The 22,619-nt window shown below is 42.9% G+C and overlaps 1 protein-coding gene and 1 long non-coding RNA gene across 2 annotated transcripts; one reads left to right on the top strand and one right to left on the bottom strand.

Annotated features, from left to right (window-relative positions):
- Positions 1-7,481: 7,481 nt before the first annotated feature.
- LOC124300575 (uncharacterized) lies at positions 7,482-13,170 on the top strand. Its single transcript, XM_046754807.1, has 6 exons — positions 7,482-7,782; positions 10,282-10,686; positions 11,347-11,489; positions 12,167-12,457; positions 12,572-12,855; positions 13,096-13,170. Exons 1-6 carry the CDS (start codon positions 7,653-7,655, stop codon positions 13,097-13,099), a joined length of 1,257 nt encoding a protein of 418 aa, XP_046610763.1. The 5' UTR covers positions 7,482-7,652; the 3' UTR covers positions 13,100-13,170.
- Positions 13,171-19,225: 6,055 nt separating this feature from the next.
- Positions 19,226-20,845, bottom strand: LOC124299906 (uncharacterized). The gene is made up of 2 exons (XR_006907103.1): positions 20,754-20,845; positions 19,226-20,666 (listed from the first exon to the last, which is right to left on the bottom strand). It is a non-coding gene; the product is annotated as an uncharacterized LOC124299906 (long non-coding RNA).
- Between the last annotated feature and the right edge of the window lie 1,774 nt (positions 20,846-22,619).

A 22,619-nucleotide genomic window follows, 5' to 3' on the forward strand; every position in this document is an offset into this window, starting at 1 on the left:
AAAAGGTTCAATGACTTGGGATATTTTCAATCAATCAACGTACAGCACTTCTGGTTTGTGATTTTTACGTATGCAGATAAATGACAAACAAGGTTTTATCGATCAATCATGGAAATGAATAATAATTCGAATTGCAACAGTACATATCGTGCAAATCGCTTGGATTATTGACGCATCATCCTCTTTGGATAGCAAACAAGTTTGATCCTGCAGCCCCGAGTCGAATGATTTACTACAGATCCTTAAAAATAAACGATTTATACTTCAGGGTGTTCGGAGACTGGACATCGATCATTGGCTTCTGACTGCCGATCAAAACGGAACAAAATATCGAACGAAATCGATTTTGTTTTCATTGGTATAAGAGATTTGAACGGAATAAAAATAAACCTCAAATCAACCTGACTTAAATTATAATCAACTTCAATTATTATTCACGTATAATGTATAATACATTACGTATATTTACAGTTTCAGTCAAAATGTCATATTAGTCGGTTGGAATTGCCTTATCTCAAAAACGAATGAAACGCATCGCAGAACCGATCACGTAAAAACACGAACAGTCTATATGCGTGACTCGAAATATTATAACTGTTAGACAATCGAACAAAGTATAACCTGCCGGAGGGTATGGATAATTGAAATTACAGGATTCACGAGAAGAAGCGGGCACCAAGCAGAGATGCTAGTTCGCAGAGCAAAACCAAAACGTGAAGTCAGGTCCCGAGACTTGGCTTTTTACAACTCAAATCCAGCACCCGAACGGTCTAAACTTTTCAACCAAATGTATATCTTATTCTCCACTTCCAACGTCCAGTAACGCCAGAGTGAAACACAACGCACAAAAATCGCGTACCCGGTGCTTGTCTCTTTCATGTGGGATTCTTCGCGTCGTGACGAGTGAAAAGTGCTCGTTGCACTTCTCTTGGCTATCGGGATAACGAACGCGCCAATTCATCCCCAGGAGTCGAGAATGATGCGTGAGTCTGAATAATCCCATCGAAAACGAGACTCGTTCTACCGCAGTGCGAATGGTACCGTCAAGTGTAGCGCAGGGTCACCGGCGTGAATTCTATTGACCAGCCTTTCCGTGCCCAAGGCGTCCTTCTTTGGCGAGTTCTCGCCCGTCCGTTTCTTCAGTTCTGTTCTATTTGATTTTTTTCATCCCAATACCTTCACTGGTAAAGGTATGTTCGAGTGGCCATCGAGCATCTGCCCAACTCGAATATCCGCAAGAACCAGTGAGTCGGAACGCCAAGCACTCGAGGTGTGACGTGTTCGAGATGTGCTCATCGCGTCACCGTTGCAAGAGAATGTACGTTTAATACCTTAGGTCGCCTCGAACCAGCATCTGCGTGTTACAGGTTCTCCGGCGATCGCAAGAGCGGGACAATTTAATCTCGCCGAGATCATCTAGATCGAGTCGTATAGTCAAGCTAGAAGCTCTGTACGCGTCTTCGATAAGCAGCCGTTTGTCCGTGAATTAAATGGTAGTCAAAGACCGTCTCGACTCGAGAGTTATGTACCAGGAGAAACGAAGGTGTTGCTTTTTCGTGGTACAAATGAAGCAGAAAAGATCTACAACGCAAAGGAGAGCCTGGTGGATCCCGAAACGCAAGGTCACTCATTCGCCAGCTCCAAGAGGGGTCAATGTAGGGTAAATTCGCGACCCGCTTCAAACTCGTGAAGGAAAGAATAGCAGATGAAGCCGCTTTTGACGCCGGCGGTACGTCTATTGTGCTCCTGATGCAATGGGACGTGATCGTCACTGCGAACCCGGCTTCTTGTAATTATCTTACCCCACGGCCGAGAATTGTCCCCCCGTGTTATTGAATTCGGGATTTGAGAGCCTCTGGAGGGAGGAGTGTTACGGGTCTGCGAGCAGCTATGACCCGGAGTGCAAGGACCCTCGGACCTTGACTGGCCTGGCTGACTTTTATTTTATTTCATTTTCGCGCATTCTTCGCTTTCTTTTTGGCTGGGGTATTTTTCCCCTTCCATTTATTTTTTTATTTTATTTTTTTATTTATTTTTTTACACCTTTCTTTCCTTTTCTCTTATTTTTCTCCTCTCAGCTTCCTTCGTTCTGCAGCCTCCCGCGCTTCCTCCTCTCTCTCTCTCTCTCTCGCTCTCCCGAGAAACCCTTTTGCTTTTAAAAGAAACTCACTTCATTAGAGTATTTAGTTTGGTTAGGCAGCTGTGGGGAAGCTTTGTCTCGCCGAATATCTCAGCCTCTTTCCTGCTCTCGAACAAGTTGAAATCCCCGCGGTTTGTTTGCCCGTGCGCTTCACGGTGCATGGTATTATATGCGTCCACCACCGTAGAGATTACACTGAGTGGCTCATCTTGTATTTTCTTTGCCGAATTTATTCACCGATCTGCATACCACGCATCAATGCAGCATTGCCGGAGCCAACATCACTGACGGTGGTCACTCGCCTCGTCAGAAAAGTGCAGGATCTTATATCACCACGACGCAACGCTGACGCAAATATTGGCTCGCGTCACTTGAACTCTGAAGTATCACGTCAACTTTCGTGTTCCGTATAGAATCCGAGCAAGCTGTTCGTACACCCAGCAAAATATCTCGTCCACGGTACTTCAATGACTTCAAATGAAAGAAAAAATAAAAATTTCATGTACGTAAGTTAGTGGACAAATCGTCTGAAGGGTTGCGGTTGAGGTTCTCCAAGATTTTGCACATCAACCGTAAAACTGCGGTTACTCACGGCAAAGAAGCCAGGCGGTACCGAGCCACCGCTATCCGATATCGATGTAAAACATTCGCTCTTACAAGGTCGCACTGTCATATACGAGGTTTCAATTTCGCGACTGCAGGTAATTACATGGGAAACCCAACTTCCACGCATCCATTATAGGTGCACGTAATCCCAGCACGTAACGCGTGTAGCGATGCCGCCGACCTCCAGTCATCCCGGCACACAAGATACTCAACGCCACGATCTTGTTCGTATCGTTCCAGGAACCTTGCTGGAAGTGGTATTAACTGATCGCAAGTAGGAACCAGAGATTTAAGTACCATAACAGGCTTGATACATTTCTGGCAGAAATTGTCATTGGATCGGGAAGTTCTACTATCAATTGACCAGCTAAACGGCTGAGGTCTAGCCTTAAATTCGAGATATGAAAGAATGTATGTTTTAATTACCAAGAGCCTTAAGCTGAGGTACAGAATCGGTTCCGCCCAAAACCCGTAAAACTTCACAAGCCATAAAAATAAACCACAGATACTGCACCGCATGAGCAGCGTTCTCCGGACGTTGGCAATTATCATTAAATTATGGTTTCTAGATTTTCGCGTGCCCTCGAGGAGCTTCAATCTTTCTATAAATTTATGATAAGTATTTGAGGCGAGGATGTGAAGATATCAACTACAACGCGTCGTCGGATGAGAGATGCGTGACTAAAGCTGATTAATAAGTACAATTCCGGGTGACAAATATATTCCTCGAGATCTTCTCATTGGATATGCAAAGCCCAAGAGACTAGACGATACGGGCTGATTGTTCGATACTTTTTACCGACTCAAACTTCAAGGAGGTTTATTGAACTGCGTGGGAATCCGCGTAACCGCTCCACCCACCTGCAGGTAGCAACGGATTACCCTGATCCCCTTGATAGTCCCTTAAGTAGTCCAAGTGCAAGTTGACGCACTGTGATTCTCGCGACGGTAGGTATCACCTCCGGTTTTGTCTTCACCGTTAATCCGTATCTGCAGGCGGAGCATGTCCTCGGCCACGTAACCTTGTCCACTGCCAAAATGCAGTAACCTCCACGTGGGAGTCCGCGAAAAGCTCAACACTGCCGGACTTCTCGGAGTCACATGCAGCTGCAACGCTTGGAACACAGAGCATGCAACCGACCTCCGTAACCTGTGCAGCTGACTCCGATACTATCTGCAAGAATGCCTAGATATCCGAGTCTCAAATCTAGGTGAAATTCGATCACCAGCTGACGTCCTGTATGCAGGAAGGTAACTACTGCGTTACCAGCGATTATTGTACAATGAGAATTATGTGCCATCATTCGCATGACGGCATATTACAATGTTTTTCATACTTCGGCTGAGCTGAAGTGTACAGCTGTTGATATCCGTTGGCGATATACCGGCAATAAACAACCGCGAGTCTGATAAGAGGAGATTAACAGTACCGACCATCGGAGAGTTTGAAGTAACGAGTATAGCCTGATATCAGTAACGTAGAATTGATTTATTTAGCAATGTGCGCGAAAAAACGGTAACTCGGTATTTTCGCCGGGTGACGTGAACGCGAAAATTATTTGGGAAAGGAGAGCGGGACTGTCGCACAAACGCATTTTATCCAATGACGTTACATAAAATGTAAAATCGTGAATCCGCATTGCGTAAAACGATACGACACCGACGACCCGACAACTCGTGCCTCGAGTGGCGATTAAGGAAATGGGTATGTCGTACCGAAAAGCTGTACGGTGCGGTAACTTTCAATTCTGCAAAACAAATTTGTAACTGTTCATTTTTATTACACGAATAAATCTTTGCCGGCCAAATTGGACAGGCACGTTTGTACGATACGGTAAGTGGTGATTCGTGTACACGGGATTAAAATTTATTCAATTTCACCGAGTAACAGTTTCCCGCTAATATTTCCTCGGTCGTAATCAATCTCCGAAATTAATTGCCCCAAGGACGAAACCAAGGATCTTCAATTATCCGATCGCGCCCGCTGTCCGTCCGACTCAACGCCGACTCCTTTTACTCCTCGAGCTGCATTCCGCTCGAGTCAGATCTGTTCCTAGATTCACAGCAGCATTCTGAATCAGAAGGATCGGACCCTCGTTGCCCTCAGCGGTCCGAGTTCGGCCGGACAAAACTATTTCTTAGAAGACTGAATATTTATTCGACCATCCAAAATGAAAAAGCAGGACCTCGCATCGACGAAGATGAGGCAGCGGAATGGTGACTGTGAAAAATGATCGTACCAAAAGTGTTTGTAAGAAATGTTCCTTCGCCCTCTTGTCTCTAAATCACGAGTTTTTTCTGCGTCTTTTCTCACCCCCTTTATTCTTTATGATATACCGTCAACCCCGAGATGCAAATTCCAAGCCGCGCTCTATTCATCTTCCGTGGGAGGTTTTACGATGTATAAACACCGGATCTTTGTTATTTTCATTATGATACGGGACTCGAGTCGTTCTCCAGGAAAAAGGAGACCGATGGACCGTTTTCTTGATGCGAATTCTAATTTCAATGCAGTGCTACTTAGCCGTATGTTCTACTACACAATCGACGTACGAGTATCCGCTGATAAGTAACGTATTCCTTAAAAGTGCATGGGAGACCTGCAGAGCCAAGAGTTATTGAAAATTCCTCCATTTCATATTCGTCCCCGTCGCATAAGAACGTGTAATTTCATTCGTAGCTGTGCAGTACTGACTAACTACAAAAATATAGATAAATACACACAAGTCAAACATATTCATTATCACTACTAGATGCGAGGTTACTGACATCACTTGATCGCGAGCGACAAGATCACTCGGATGTCAAATACGTGAAAGATACCTACCTGATTTCGATCGGCAAAGTAAACATCTTAAAGAAAAAAAAAAAGAAAAAATGCTTGTTGGCACCTGTGTATTACACGAGCGTCAATCGTGGGTACATCAAAACAAAACTCATGTCTGAAGGATAGCTGCTTACTGATTTTTAAAGAAGGATCCAGGTTGCGCCCACGGCCCTGTAGTGGCTTAAATGAATTCCTCTCACGATTTTCAATGCAAATACCACAGACCGTAAGAAAATATAATTATTTCTTACACCCGGTGTACAACTGCACAGACACCTTCGGTAGTTCGTCACGGTTAAAGAAGCCGATAGGTGTATAATTCGAGTTATTATTTCTTTAATTCCGAAAATTACGCACGCTCATAAACGTTTATAACTCACCACAAGAATTGTAATGGCAGGCGCCAGAAACTGCAACGATCGAATAACCAACGGAACGGTCTGGTTCTAAATAAGCCCTGTAATTTTACAGTCAAGAGATCCTTACCTCTGCGAAATTTGCACCACTCTCGGCCTTGTAATCCCTATTTTTTCGTCATTTTTCTTAGTGCTCGGCCGAAGGCTGGCGCCAGAAGAACGGCTGCGTTGCCGAAAATCGAGTCTGAGTGAAAATTTATTTTTCATCGTCAGACGGTTGGAATACCATGAGCGGTCCCACCCATCCTGTTCTAGTCTCTTTTTCGTATTCCGTACAAACCTCACATTAGAATTAGCCGCGCATGTTCGCGATGATTATCGGAGATCAAGAGTCACGATTTCCTGATGTCCGTCAATATATGCGATCTGTGTAAACGCCGAACGTTTTGCCGTCTAAAAAATTGACGAAACTACGTACCGCCGTCAAAATGAAGAGCCATAGTCTGGCCCTGGCGTTTTTATCATTCTATTCACAACCGTCCTCGCCTCTGAGGGTATGATATTGCGTAATTTACAATTAATTCCACACCATTTGTTTCACGGCTGACTTTGAGGCCCGACAAAGTTTACAAAATTTCAATCCATTCCATCTTATTTCTCTGAATTCCTTCAATCGTACTCATCGTCAGCCATCGAGCAGCCCTCGCTCAACGTTTCTTATTGTCTAGTTCTCGAACACATTGAGGCATTCCATTCGGCTCGCTATAACAATTGATTGAACTTTTTTGCAACAGAACTCCGGACGAGAAACTCAAAATTGAAAGTAGGAGAGGTAATCGCTCCATCGCCATTGGGGTAAAGGAATCGACGTGGCAATGGACAAATTCACAGGCTATTCTTACTCTTTTAATCGCCATCGATATCTAATAGAGCTGAATGGTCTGTCGAATCCCATGGAGATTCTTTTGAATGGCAAAATGATGACAGGATTAACGAGACAGAGTTGGGAACCTGGATTAGGCGCTGATCAAGCTGCGTATGGCATAATATTCTCGGAATACCTGACGGAAATAATTTGATAAATTTATAGCTTTGAGAATATAGTGAAATAAGTAGATCTTGGAAAGAGCAGGATGTATCATCCTGTAACTGCCTCCCTGCGGCGACAATGCGGTAAGCAAGAGTACGATGACGCGTTAGAACTATCAAAAATTCTTACAATTCCACGGTTTTCCTGTACGCCTCCGAAAACCGAGATGTACAAGCCAAGATGCACAAAAACCAGGCAATAAAGTATGCCGCCTGCGGTGACGTCGAACGCCGGTACCAACGACACTCGTACACAACACAAGAGCATTACAACGCTTATTTCTCGAAAATCAGAGACGATCCGGGTGGCTAACGGACGCATCTCCTTCCCCGAAGTGGGCGCATTGTGTATATTGCGAATACTTTTCGCCACTCGAACGTGCACTTCCTGCGTTCAGGGGGAGTCCTGTGAGCGTCCGAATCTCCGTGGTGGGGATTGTCCTATGTAAGCCCTGAACGACGAGGTCCAGGCCACAGCATCAGAACTCGAACCCAGGACATCGCAGCTTCGGCGATACGTGTGAAAACTTTTTTGCGAGTAATATTGCACATTCGGTATATCGCGAATTTGCAACGCACTTTAATCCGTCGTCTGTATCCTTGGATCAATCCGTCGATACCATTGTTCACGGCAATGTTCTATTTGTATTTACCGGCTCTCTTGAGCCTCGCGGCTGCTCTGAATCCCACGTCTCAAGCTACGCAGACTTATCTCCAGCAGACGCAGCAGCAGCAGCAGCAGCAGCAGCAGCAGCAACAGCAAGGTGAGTGATGCTGATCTGTCAGTTAATGTGCGCTAGGAAAATCCAACAGGTTTGTTGTTGACTGGTGCCATTGAGCCAAACCACGCGAAAAGTACTTCGCGTCATTGTTCCTAGTCAAATTTAGAATCGTTAGTTCACGTAGACGGTGAAACGATTCGAGAACCAAGAGAGCATCGGGAAATTTTTTTAAAACGTAGCTTCATTACAATAATTAAGTAAGTTTTGACTCCTGTTTGTGCTTAAAATAGATGTGAATGAATCAGAGTCGATCAGTGTTCCTTCATTATTTATAAACTATTCGCCGGCCCTTTATACTGGCATTAGCATAACATATGATTTCCATTTACTACGAAATATTGCAGAACACCTTAGTTTCAACGGCTTCTTCACGAGTTTCTTCTAACCAAATTTGATGTGAATTACCACAAGCTTCAGATTTATCATATAAAAGCTACGATTATTGAACCCCGAGAGATGCGATTAAATCCAATTAGCAATGCTCGCACTCGCTCTTGAAGAAAAGATCTCCATCCAGCACAGTGAAAATAAGTTTCGCTACTGACAAATTGCCTTGAGCCACACCCGTTCTTGTAGGAAAAACCTTCTAAGGTGTATGAACCTCTTGAAACGTAATGAAATCAGCGTCGAGGCGAGCTAAACTCATAGAGATATAAGACTACGATGCGTGCCATTCATCCAGTAGTAACGCGACGTACGCACGTTCACGTATTCCGTACGCGATATGAATCGAGTAAAGTGTGGTTTCAATGCCAAAGATTATTTGAGCAACAACATTCAAGTTTGAAACGTAGTATGACGGTACTATAGGACTATGTGACGAGATCGAGTCTGAATAGAAGATTTTTCGGGAGTTTTAAGAAGACCGATAAAAATTCGAATACCGAATGACAGCCCATGTAATCCAGGAACAATCGCCTCAACATTAATTGCTCAGTTTTTATAGTAATTGTCTGAACTTGGATTATTAATAATTTTACAGTGAATCATTTAGCGCAAAGGTTTTAAATGCTCGGAACGAATGTGTTAAAAATAATTTCCGATACCTAATCGGTCCAGCGTTAAACACTGATCAAACGTTAAGTTAAAATCCCACGTTCGAAGCTCGAAGCAATCAATTATAAGATATTCAGACCATTATAAATGCAAATTATTGCTTCAATTTTTTGTTACACTAATATCGTACCACACAATAATTCTTCTGTGACAAAACAGACTTTTTCAACGCGATGGTGATTTCGGACTTACCCGGTCATTCAAAAAGCTAACTGGAATTTATATTCTGCATGTGCATACGGCAACGATTTGGTTTTTGGGGGGCTTGATACGTTGATCAAGTATAAAAATCTTTCCCCCAAGTAGATATTGTTTTTTCAAAAGTCTGAAGGATCTTATACGTACCAGTGACGAACCAAGTGAAATCATTTCAACGTTCTATGTCACGTTTCGAAGAATAAGAAAACTTTGAAACGAAACCTGCCCATCTCACGGAGTTCTTTCAGTCTTTGCCACCAACAGAGCTTCGTTCCCTGCAGCGTTGGGGCGTGCGAAAGTGAAGAGGCTTCGCGCTTGAACACAACTCGAGTACGACGTGAATATTTATTCAATAACGCCACTCGTGTGCGAGAAAGAGGTTTGAGAAACAAGAAGAGTAGCGTTCAAAAATCTGAGAACAATTAGCCAAGAACGTAACAAAGACGGGCCGTAGGTCAACGGCAGAACCTGCTCAAGGCTTATTTAAATATTAACCCAACGTTACGAGGGAACGTTGCGCATAACCGTTTATGTCGCTCGAGTCTCATCAACTTTTTGCAGAGGCGTTTGTAACCGCCTCGGGTCTCCGAACCCACGCCGAATGCGGGTTATATTTGTGTAAACCGATATGAATATTCCACAGACCAACAACAGCGAAGCCATAAGTGAGCATCCTTACATGGACGTGCGGTACTGGTATCAAAAACCACCCGCGGAGCAATTTCATGGTCTAGACCAAACTGCTCCGTATTGATAAATCGTGTCAATTAAACAATTCGACAACCGAGTTGGATCCGATTTATTTTCTTATGGTGGACGCCACCTGCGGCACTACTGGGCATATCGATCAGTATCATCAATATGTCATCGCTCGTCGAACATGTCGAGAGTAAAGGCTGCTTTGAAAAATAAAATCCTCTCCTGTTTCAATTTGATTTCACATGCAATCGGTGTAATTCACTTCACTTTAATAGACTCGAAGGCGCGAAAACCAATCCCATGAATACAGATTGTCAAAACATTCCAAGTTTGAATTCAAATAAGCTTTTAAAACGCCCCTTACTTGCAGTTTTTTAGAAGTCAGACTACGGCCTATATTTTGACCATCAAAAGAGTTACCTCATGTTTTTCCTTCCTTCTGGTATCCCAGAGAATATTGTTGGAGCTTATCTTCTTGCCAACTAGAAGAATGAAATACTCTAATTTGATACATCACGACAATTTCAGTGTCACCGAACGTATGGGACCGTATCGACTACAATAAGCTGGATAAGGAACTTACAAGTTGGCACAAAGAGCCCGAAATCCCGAGTGCGAACCCCTCTGCAAACCAGGGCGAGGTAAAGCAGAGCTACGGCGACATTCCTCGTCCAATTCAACCGTTTTGGCCACCTCCAACGACTAAACCAATTCCACCGACACCGAAACCAGAGCCACCGGTTCTACCGGAAGGTTGTCTGGCTCTCAGAGGTCAATTCGCTAGCTGGAAAAGCTGCTCAAGTTATCTTAATTGCTGGGACGGTATCGTAATCGAGCAGGAATGCCCTGGCGGATTGCTGTTCAATGAATACAAAAACTACTGCGACTTTTCCTACAACGTCTACTGCGGTAGCCGGCCGGCACCCACGCCCCGTAAGTACCTGAAGACACCTTTAAGAGTCAATGAAAATTGAACTCCAGACTTATTTCACGATTTCCTATGACTAAGGTTAGATATTACAGTCTCCAATACGAGGATTAATTTTTCGCGTAACGGGTACCTACATTGGTTAAAAAACGACTTGTTTTTAATTATGCATTCTAACGGGCAAACAGCTTTGAAGAAAAAAATCTGATATTCACCGCTCTTGCAAATTGATTACATCAACGGTAATGTGTAAAAAAAACACGAAGCTCAGTTTCATCAAAATACGTAAATATCGTTGGTTGATTTTCGCGGTTCAACTTTACTTGACTTTGACGAAGAAAAAACCGGGAAACATGTTTCGCTATTTGCCTTTAAAATGCAGAATTTACCTCTTTTACTGTAATCTCATAGACATACTCTAGAACAAAAAGTCTGAATTGACGCGGAGTCAACCATTTGAATACACATCAAAATGTTAATGATCCGCTGCTGTTTGACTATCTCAAAGCTGTTGAATATGGTACTCAAGTTTATGTAAGTCGAAGTTATCTCGCTTTTGGTTTTATTCCGTCGTAACACGTGGCGGGATAAGATTCGCAACTTAAATTACCTGCACAGTTCGAAGGACTCGTGTGTCTGATGTCACGCCGTTAACATTCTTGCAGAACCGGAGCTACAACCAGGTTCGAACACTTGCCCAACCCCGAATGGCCAATACAGAAGTTCAACCAACTGTTCCGAATTCTACGTCTGTGTTTACGGAAAACCCACGATACGTCATTGCCCGCGAGGTCTTGTCTACAACGATGTAAGCGATACGTGATAATGATCTGATAGAATGTTATTGTTTTTGGTTAGCTTACAACAATCGATTAGGAATCCCTTTTATGATATTGTAAATATCACTAAATCGACGCTCCGCGCCTAGCTCCTGTTTACACAATAGGTACTCAATATTATCCGAATGGAAATTCTTCTTGACGAGTGGTCAAAAAATTACTTCCATAAATGGAAAACAAAGCCGAGTGCATTGAATATTGTATAATCAACATTCCTTTTGCACCGAACACAGCGCTGTAGGAACCGCGCGTTTACTTTGGAATATGGAAACATAATGCGCATCCTGTTGCATCGCGCATACATCATGCATAATCCATGAAGTAAATTATTCTCACAAACTTAAAAATTACAAAACAAAGCCCCGGCGGGGAACTCGTGCATTCCGAATTAATGTAGCTTTTTACAATCCAATGACCAGCAGTTCGTTGCTCCTTCGTAAGTATCTATAAATACTACCTGCGCACAGAGGTTTTTCTACTGATCATTATTATAAGTAGAAATGTAAATTCTATAATGGTCATGCCACGTTCCTAGATACGAATAACGACTTCAGTGTCATGAATTTCATATCCTGATCAATGCCAGCATTATTTTGCCGTCGCGTCTGCGCAACGTCGATGTTAATATGTTGTTTGATCACCGTAGGAATTCGGCATTTGCGACTACCTCTACAGGGTGGATTGCCGAGGTGCTGCAGAGCCCGCTCCATGGACACCCCCGATAATTCCTCATCCTCCGCACCACCCACACCCTCCGCACCACTCACATCCGCCTACACCACCCCCTTCGTACTACCCACCCCAACAAGTTCCGCAGCCTCAGTATCCTGCAAACCCTTGGCTGACGAAAGGATCTGACGTTGAGTCTGACCCCTGGCATCAAGGCACGGTAGGTTCGTCGTGGGAGAAACAGCAAGGAAAAGAAAAAGACATCAAGGTATGTGGCGAACTTTTGGACAATTTTGTTCAGAAGACACGGTAAATAGTTATATGCTTAGTTTTCGGATGGAGATATTTCTACTGTTAATTTCACCCGATTCTCATTCAACAGCAACAACAGCAGCAGCATGTCCAACAAGGCGCAGGCATTGATCTTAGCGTGCAACAGGAAGAAGCCAAAAAACTGTTGCCGGAAAATCCATGGGGGCAGACGCAGGTGATACCTGAGCAACTCGATGGGAAAAGATGCACGGACGGAGACGTTCGAAGGTTGACCAATTCCTGCAGTAGTGTGGTAGTTTGCAGGAATGGGATTCCTGAACTCGTCGAGTGCCTAAACGGACAGGCATACGACAAGTCGTCGGACTTGTGCAAGCCTTTCGCGATCGCTAAGTGGTCAGTATAACTCAAGCAGCTCGAATATTACCGCTGTAGCGGTAAGAAAGTGGAAACTGATGGGTCGATTGCAGTTTTCAAAGATTTCAGACGAGAAAGAATTGAACAAACTGCGTAGAAGGGTTTAAATTTTATGGTTGTTAAAAAATTGCAATGGACCGATCCGTTTCCGCGGTGTACTGTGATACGAAATTTGAAAATTTTCTAAAAACCTGTATTTTTTTCTCTGTATGTTTACAGTTAATCAAGAAACAGTATAGATTATCCGCTTTTTAACCAACATCGCTTCAATAAATCAATTTTATATATCGAAAACCCATTGATTACTCGATCATTACCCTCATCGAATCCTACCGCTCTGAAAACAGAACTCTACCTTACCGTCTGAGCTTACCGAACATATGATCGACGAAAAAATATCCGTAGATCGGAGTAGATCCTACTACGAAGTTCAACGAAGTCGATTGAACAGGTAATTTCAGATTCTCGGTTCAGCCAATTGCCATCAGCCGAACACCAGTTGGTTTCAAAGATTATCCAAGCATCCTTGCAAGGTATCCGACTGTTTGCATACTTTCCGTCGATACGATTCCAAGCGTGTCGTTGAACAAAGAATTTAAAGACGGTTGCCCCTGGGTAAATTTTCGCGATCACTACTCGGAGCGTAAATGGGCCTGAGGGAACAAGACCGTGTTAGCGATCCGATAACTTCTTTATCGGCGGGAGCCGTTGATCACTCAATCCCATAACGCATACAAAACCCCATCAGGGCAGTCTTCAGTCACGATGTCTACGATTTAGGACTTATGAGCAGCCCAGATAGAATATGCACCTGAAACAGTGGATACATTGAGCAATGATCGCATCTCTTCAAAGCTGGACAAAAAGCTACGAAAAAATTACTCCGATCAGTAGGGTTCAGCCTTCGAACACAACTCGTGAAGCTTGCACTACCTTACGGCGGTAAATCGGTGTATTAATAGACACGGATGTAGTATATCCGGGCGGATAGATCTGATAAGCAATCAACCATGCGCCCAGGCGCCAAAGCTGCGAACGCGTCGCAATGCTTTACTTGTGGATATCGCGGTGACGCCTGTTTACAGAGTATGGGTATTACTTTCCCAGATTGCTTTCTTGCGGCTGCCACGCCCGGCACGAGCACTCTCCAACAAAGACGGAACTGGAAATTAACAGGAAACGGCGAGGCGAGGCAAGGCTCTGACAACGCGAAGGCGTCGTCGCTACCACATCACACGGACTGATTAAAATATGGGACTTTCTCTGTCTGATTTGTCGACGAATCGCCCAGTTTCGATTCTTTTAACATAATTCTGACGTCCGTCAGCTCCGTCAGGTCAAGAAGACACTCCGACAGTGTCAAACTCGTGATTCAAACGAAAGCGTTTTAAAAATTTATTGACAAACCTGACCATTAATCCTATGCCTGGTATAATCGTATCTTGTGAAATTTTACTTCTAATTGGTTAGAAATGTCGTTGGGTGGCCGTTGTTGTTTATACTCTTCTGGAAGTTCACGATAGCATCTGCAATAGGTTGTATACAAGTTTTATCGCCGAATCTTTCGACGTTTCTCTTATAATTGCCGATAGAAATCCTGATAGCCATGAGGCGATGTTTTTTCCCGCCTAAACCAGACACCGAAACACAATTAAACGACGATCGCGGTTAAACGAAAAAAATAAAGAATATACCACGATCGTTTAGGCGAAACGTGCCACTTACACGTGCAAGCATAATTTTGTAGAAGTCATTAATTTCAGCATCAGTGCTGTAGAATTTGCAGCACATGGCTGGTAACAACATTTTCTTAAAAGAAAATATGAAGGTGGTTACATAGGATCTTGGAATGCCACAGAGGTGTGTCTTCGTATACGTAGGTATATTCTTCGAAGCCACAGTAAGTTGCTCATGATATAAAGAAACACCCCTTCGAGCTTCGAGGCGTGAAAGCTCTCGGATAAAGAAACCCGCTATTGAGCTTCCAAGATTTCATCCCCCCAGAGGCGTTACTGCAATGCATCACATCGATCAATATACGCTAGACAAAAACAACGCTCACGATCGGCGAGAAAAAGATGCGCAATGACATAAGGCAGTTTGACCGTCGTTTCTTCGACCTCGTGCCTGCAGCTGACGATTCGTCGACGTGACATAACCGCATGGCTTTATATGTACAGGCGACATAATCGCCGGCTGCATGTATCGTTCATTGTCCGGAGGGCTGAGCCTTTGTGGGTACGTCTTGTTCTGTGCGTGGAATATGCGTGGGAGGCATAACTGCATATCTGCAACGTGACCCGACGGTCCCAGTCGGACGTGCAAGGGTTCTTGGTATCGGCCACCGAACGACAATGAAAATACCAATATGGCCGTCACGGGTCGGAGGAACGATTCTTCGGCACGCTCTGTTGATCGTGAAATTCTCTGCTGTAAGCCGAGAGTTTCTTCACGGTATTCTTTTACCCCATCCTTCTACAAATCCCGGTTCGACAGCGACTAACGAACGCGTCTTTTCCTAAGATTTTTCTTCACGGTTTTCTGCCGACTTGCGATGTTATAGACTTTAATTAATTAGGAGCGTCTCGAATGGCTGGAACTGAGAAAAACACTTTTATGTAGCTAGAAGCATCTGCAGTTTTTATAGTTTAGTAGCATCGTCATGGTGCTGAAGACGGGCATTTATACACGTTGGGTTTGTATTACATTTTTGCGGTTCCACATCGCTGCTCGTTTGCTTTTTGGGCAACTTTTTTCAGATGTTTCGCAACATCCGAATATCCATATTCATGGCCAAGTCAAAGCTTTATAATAAATCTCATATCCAGAATCAAAATTCATTCCTCGATGATTTGGAATTGTTCGCAAATCCATCCTAATTACAGTCGCGGTGCAGTCACTTCAATGTTATTTCTACTAAATGTATCGCTTGTTGGCCTTGACATAGCTGCCAGATTTGGCAAAATTTCCACTATGTTTGCTGAAAATAAATATAAATAATATCCGAATCGGTGTTTAACAACTCTGTAACGGTAAAAATGAATATTCACTTAGGCTTATGGACTCTCGTTATAATAATAAGATTTCCACATAAAAAGTGAAATTGAACTCACAGGTCATCCGTTTTTTATTTCTTGATTGTAAGGAATCTGATATTAAAAATCTAACTTTCACCCAAAAGTTGAATATTAAAGTAGAATAAAAAGGCTTAACAGATAATAATCGTTAATAACGTTATTCTTCGTTTTCTCTTATCAGTCATCATCGGCAATTCGAATCCAACACGTATATATACCAATCACCAATCCTACGCAAAGATCAGTCATTGTTTTATTCTACTCGGTTTCCGTTGATTGTTTGTTCGATCCACCACAAAGGTTTCGTAGAATAAAAATGGTACCCTGTTTCTTCTCCTCTTTTCTATATCTCTATTGACAATAGACTATATACTAGATATTTTTCAACGTTTCTTGTAACGCAAAGAACGAATCTCGTTACGTTCGGTTAATAAACGCAAAAGTCGATGTCAAGTATAGCAGAATATTATCGTTACGCCAATTTGTCGCGTTTCTCCAACCGTAAGTAGTGCTGGTCTGAAAATGACGGGTGAAGAAAAAAGCGTCAATAAAAAAAGTGAGCCATTGAAAATGAGTATAAGCTTGTGGAAAGCGGCGTATTTATCCAGACATGCGTAGAACGGCATACGGCTCGTCACGCACGGCTTAAGTCTTCGTAACTGGGCCTTTGCCGCGAAGACTGGGAGGACTGTAAGAGAAATGCGCGTAAATGCAAAGAATGGCTTGCAATTTAATCGTCCGCGAGGCAACTGGGTCACGTCGAACAGGTGTTGTAATGCCCGACGTCGTTCGTCGTCCGACTCGCGATGTACGATCTTAACTGCATCGACGTCATCCTAAAGAACGGACAGCAATTGGTTATTTGAAATTCCGATTTGGCAATAAAGCAAATCGACGTGTCGGTGGCCGAGGGCCTGACTCGTGGCGATACGCTCCGTCCATTCGCCTTCCACCTTCAATCACTTTCGTTCGACGCTTCCGAAGAGCCCCGCAGTTAATCTTGAAGAGTGTGACAGCAAAATCCCGAAAGTTGAATGAGAGAAATTTCACCGCTGTTACACAGCTTTGCCCTGGAGTCGGACTCCGAGTGATTTCGCGTGGTCATACTTAAGCCAGAGCGTAAAATCCGTGAGAAAATACTCGCTGCATCCTGAAGCCGGACGCAAGTCACGGTCCCTGAATCGTCCGCTGATTGGCCAGTCATTGATTCGAAGTCAAGTCACGATGCTCCGAAGTAACCATAGGCTCCAATCCTTATTTTTCAATTTCGTCCGTACCTCGAGGCACTTGAGACTTTGGTCAAGGTGAACCAGAGACCCCTCCTTCATCCTGCCGACCGTATCTCTCTTCGCAGCCTCTTCAATCCTGGACACGTTATACGTTACAGACTTCCGCAGATACTCCGAACTCACCTCCTCTATGCTATATATTACACCCAGCAAGAGCGTGCAGATCCGATTTTTCGAAAGATCAATTCAAGGCTGCACGAGCATTCATCTAATCGCGTCGACGTCGCCAAGAAGAAACGCCTGGTGTACAAAGAGAAATAACTAGCGGTAGTAGCTGGAGTAGCGTAAGGACTTTGTTAAAGTCTGTGCGGCGCGTTTGGCGACCATAACTCAGGTGCGATCAGGCGACGGGGTTAAGTTATGCAAGAGCCTCCTTGAATACATAACGCATACTCGGTAAGGTCAAACGCAGTGACATTTGAAAGACAGCTTTCACCCATGTCGCACTTACTTTCTTCCTATTTTCGATTTGCTGGAGAGCAGGGCGCGGTCCGATCGCGCACCGTACGTGTGCAGCGTTCACCGATACCATCGAGAATATCTCATGTTGTCTCGAAATTGCGGACACATGTGTACATTACGTGAATAGGCGAGAGTCAGCCAGGGTTGACTGGGTAACGTGAACTCTCATAATTCCCGCTCTATTCAATTGACTGTACAAAACTCGTGAGCAATGGGTTCTACATGCTCTTCTTCGGTTGTCCCCTATTTTCACTATTGGTACGTGCCTCCAACCGGAGAAGCAGTACGTAAGTTCGGTCCATCGTCTCGTTACTTTTTTTTTAAATACATATTAATATGCTTACTTACACCTGCGTTGTGCCCACCAGATGTATAACGTGAATTTATGAATACCAAAGTCTTTCTTACCTAAGTGGGTTGTTTCACGTTTTCACTTTCTCTGTCTTTCTGACTCTTGATCTCGTTCGTCAAGCTGCTCGTTCTGCTTATTGGTCCGTCGATCGTTGACCGTGACACAAATCTGCCTCCGTGTATTCATTAAGTTATAAATTTGTCTTCACTGTTTTTTTTTTTTCATCGGTCTACGCCCCGTTTTTCACGATACAGTATATAGTTGAGCATGTAATGAGTATGTAAATAAAGATTTCAGATTAAAAGTAACTCTTGATGCTGGTGCTTCGGGCTCTAATTCAAAGATCTATCGAGTATTAGACATGGGCAATTAGTCAATTAGCTACTGAATAAATTTGCTCTGAAGAAAGCTGAACGCTACGCGTAAATTTGATGAGAGGATTATGGTCTAAATCAGCTTTCAGGTGTAACTCGATCCAGGATTGTATTCTATGCCGACGTTAATGGCATTAAAGAATACCAGATCTTTGAATTTTAAAAACAAACCACGTTTTCTCAATAGCCTACAAATCTACGCAAAATTGAATACAAATTCGATCGCATTGGTTAAATTATTGAAGTGCTCATCCCGATCACTTATCAAAGGACTATATTCTATACGATCAAGCTTAGCCACGAGCCTCGAGAATTTTGGCTGCTCAACCGAGAATTTTCAGCTATTCTATATTTAGCGGAGTTGGCATAGCTACCGGTTCGCGAAAACCAGTGTTGGCGACTAATGCTTGGCCGCTCAAGGTCGACCAGAGGTCTCTGAACGAGCATTGCAGAGCGCTTCGGGAGTGAGAAAAATTTGTTATACTGAAATTGGAATGAATTTTCCAACATTCGTTAGTCTGTTCTCCCTGACGACAACCGTATCGGTTCAAAGTTCACGTGTCGAGCCGCAGGCCTCTTTTACGAAACGCGTCTCATAATCCGACGCACAGTAATAAATAGTGTTGCAATTTTAATGACTGCGTTAACGCTAGGAGTATATGAACCATCGCACATTTGTCTCGCACATTTCCACATCTTGGATTACAAACATATATTTTCACATTTATTTTTATTTTCTATCATCATCGGTTTGACATTTTCAAGAAACTCGTGTGCCTTATATGAATATGCAAATTTAATCACAAACCTAGTTTTATTCACACAATTTGTAATCTTCTTTCGAAATATAAGTGCATGTTAGTTAAAGGCCATACTCTCTACGGGCCGATACTTCTGCAACAGTTGAATGAAGTCAACGTAAATGTTGCGAGGCATGCAAACCTTTGAAAACTGAAATTACGTGCAGCGTGGTTACAAGTAGCATACTCGAGGTGAAAGGGGAATGAAACTTGAATAAATAACCTCTGGCCCACCCCTTAGATTGGAATCTGCACGCCTACGGTTAACGCAGCCAAGATTGATCGATGTCATGTATAGAGAGACACGTGATCAGACCCTGACTTACGTACGGCAGATAAACTTGAATATATCCGCATAAGGGGCGTTCCGGTAGTTGCTCTTCGAGTCGTAAGCACCTAAAAACTGACTCTCCTAGATGCCCCGGGACTAACCGTGAACGGAAATCCTTGAAACACTTTCATAGGATAGTGGCATTTTTCATTACCACGAAGGATAACCGTATCATATATTATTATATTATACATTATTATATATTCAACGCGAAATGCTTAGAGCAGTTCCGTTGCGGATTAAATACTAAACATGTTTTTCGTACCCATTTGAAGAGAATTTTGCAAGAGCGTATCAGAATTCGTTCCACAAAAATGATGAAATGAACTTACCGTTCTTTCGAAATCCTCTCCAATCCAGCAGCTACGTTTCCCTTCATAACCCATAGACTGGCATTCTCAATCAGAGGCTATAAAATCCTTTACCCGGGTCTCTTTGGCCCGCTTTTTAAATGGAAATTGGCTACAGTGGTCCTGATAATTTTCCAAACCCCGACATCGAGCGAACTCGACTATCGTTTCTACGGATCGGCATAAATTAGTTCGCCGAGACTTGATACCAACGGCTAATGGTCTGGAACCTCCGGACCTTCGGTGTAGTCCCAAAAGGCCGCGTCCTTTCGAGGACCGTCGACGTCTTGTTTCGAAGGTACGACCTGCGGCTCCTCGGCGAGATCTCGTTCGGAACCCAGACACTTGACACTCCCGTAGCCGCGGTTGTGTGCGGGTATTGAAATCTAGGGTGCAGCCTCGCGGAGTGGTTCGCCTTGGAGTACAGATGCCGCATTCCACGACATTTGCACGGTTCTCTCCTCGCGGCGGGTTCGCCATTGTAAACCTTTGGCGGCAGATGTGTGTACTTAAAACCAGGGAATACGCACCTACGACGTGTCCTCTCCCCCGATGTACCGTTCCTCCAAGAACGTCCGCATGTCTATGACGGGAAATTATACAACGTATGTACCGTTACTGTACTTACATGCAAATCACCGCTTCTGAACTCTGTTCCACGTGCCGGCGATTGACCAGCTCATGTTTTTAGAGCATTACCACCTCGTCGTCAATTCATGAATCGTTCAGCCGTTCTACGCCTGGCTAATGACAATCTGAATATTTTAAACGAAACGTTTTGTCACTAGGCAAGAAAACAAAACAACTTTTTTGTATAAGATTTTACAATCCGTCTTACTCACCTTTCGATCGCTCGTGCTATATGCACTCTGCGATTATTGGTATAATACAATATTCTCCGGAGGCAAGGATCCTCCCTCCGAAACTCGCTTCTGGAGATTCTTTGATCTGCGAAAATTTACTAAAGTTCATTAAAATTCGTAAGATATTTACTCGAAATTACGGTGCATAAGAATGATCGCAAATAAATGTCAGGATGAACACAGTATTTCTCGATGGTAAATTGTTTCACAAATAATAAAAAAAAAAAGAATAATGATACAGAGAAAAATAAATTTTTAACACGGTTTTTAGTTGACAATTAATATGAGATTGAAAAATTGATTTCACCATTATTTTTTTTTTTTCTTTTTTGTTATATAAATCAGAAATTTTCAAGGTAATCAATTCCATCATTTCTTATACTGAAAAAGAATCTCTCTGAGCTGCTACGTTAAAGCTTATCTAATTCACGAGGTATTATTCAACCAGTTGCACAAAACAATTTCATTACGGCCGAAATTCCGCTATAGGTAGGTATATATACATCGTCAATCAATGCCAAGAGCACCAGAGGGGTTATCCACCGATTTCTTACAACGATTTTCCACTTGGAGTGAATTTGAATATAATTTACGTGTCGAAATAATTTCACTTCCTCGAATTCACTCAAAGGATTCTCAAAATCAAACGATTATACGAACAATTTAATTCAACTTTCTCAGACTTCATCAAACAACAAAGTACTCATCAAACGTTGGATTATTTTTAACAATAATCACAGGACCTATCATAATCGATGAAAGGTTTTAAAATCGATCGTCGGAGAGGGTAAGTTAAGCATTTGATATTATCAATTAGATCACTAGGTGTGTTAATTTCTGTAATTTCCAGGCCTTTCAACGTTCTTGATTAGACCAAGAAATATGTGCTTAAACTTTTTGTACGTGAACAGTTTTAGAAAAATCTTTAATTCTCTGTAGATTTAATAAAATTTCTAAAAAAAGAACACCTTCCATCCTGCTTTCATATTCCAATTAAACATCCAATCAATAGGAAATAATCGAGTCAAAGGTTCCAGCACGAGATTAATATATAACGTATGATCTCGGGATTTGATTGCCTTCGAATTTTTTGATCATAGTTATACTTTCGAAATGTGAGATGCCTGTATAATTTTACGTGAAGAGACAACAGTATCTCAGACACTGTTTCCGTAACATTCCGATTAATCGTCACCGAGAATAACATTTCTTGTCGTGATTCGGCTAAAACTTGTAAAACACCTACGTAAAATTTGTAAAATTTCCGGTTTTTTAATCGAATTCTACTCGGATTCGAGAGGCATGAAAATCCCTGACCTTTTCTAGCGTTCCAGACTTGGGATAAGCCACATTCCTATACGTGTTACTACCGGGTGATATTTCAGCAGTAGCTATTCCTTCACAGTTTTAATTTATGTTAAGCGCGAGTGATTTTTAGCGACTGTACAAGACTCGCGAGGTATTGATTCAAGGAAATGTCAACAAATATTACATGATTCTTGAAATTTATTATCGTTTTGAAAACCGACGTTACGCCGATCGTGCCAGTAGCAAGTTTCGTAATTAACGGTTGCAAAAATTATCACGGCGACGATAATTATAATTTCTGCAGCACGGGCAGTAAACGGAGAAAGGCGATGAAGCGTATTTGTCTATCTAAATAAATTCAACGTGTCCACGTACTTCACTTGCCACAAGTAAATAGAAACACTTTCGATTCTCCGACGCACATAACTGCACCTGGCGGTCATCACACTGGATAAGCGTGATCGCAGCGATCGGTTACAGTCATTGTTACAATCCCGTAGCTAAACTGAAGGTTAGTTGGAAATTGTTCAAATTGTT

This window comes from Neodiprion virginianus, chromosome 3 (genome assembly GCF_021901495.1).
Source record: "Neodiprion virginianus isolate iyNeoVirg1 chromosome 3, iyNeoVirg1.1, whole genome shotgun sequence".
Lineage (NCBI taxonomy): Eukaryota > Metazoa > Arthropoda > Insecta > Hymenoptera > Diprionidae > Neodiprion > Neodiprion virginianus.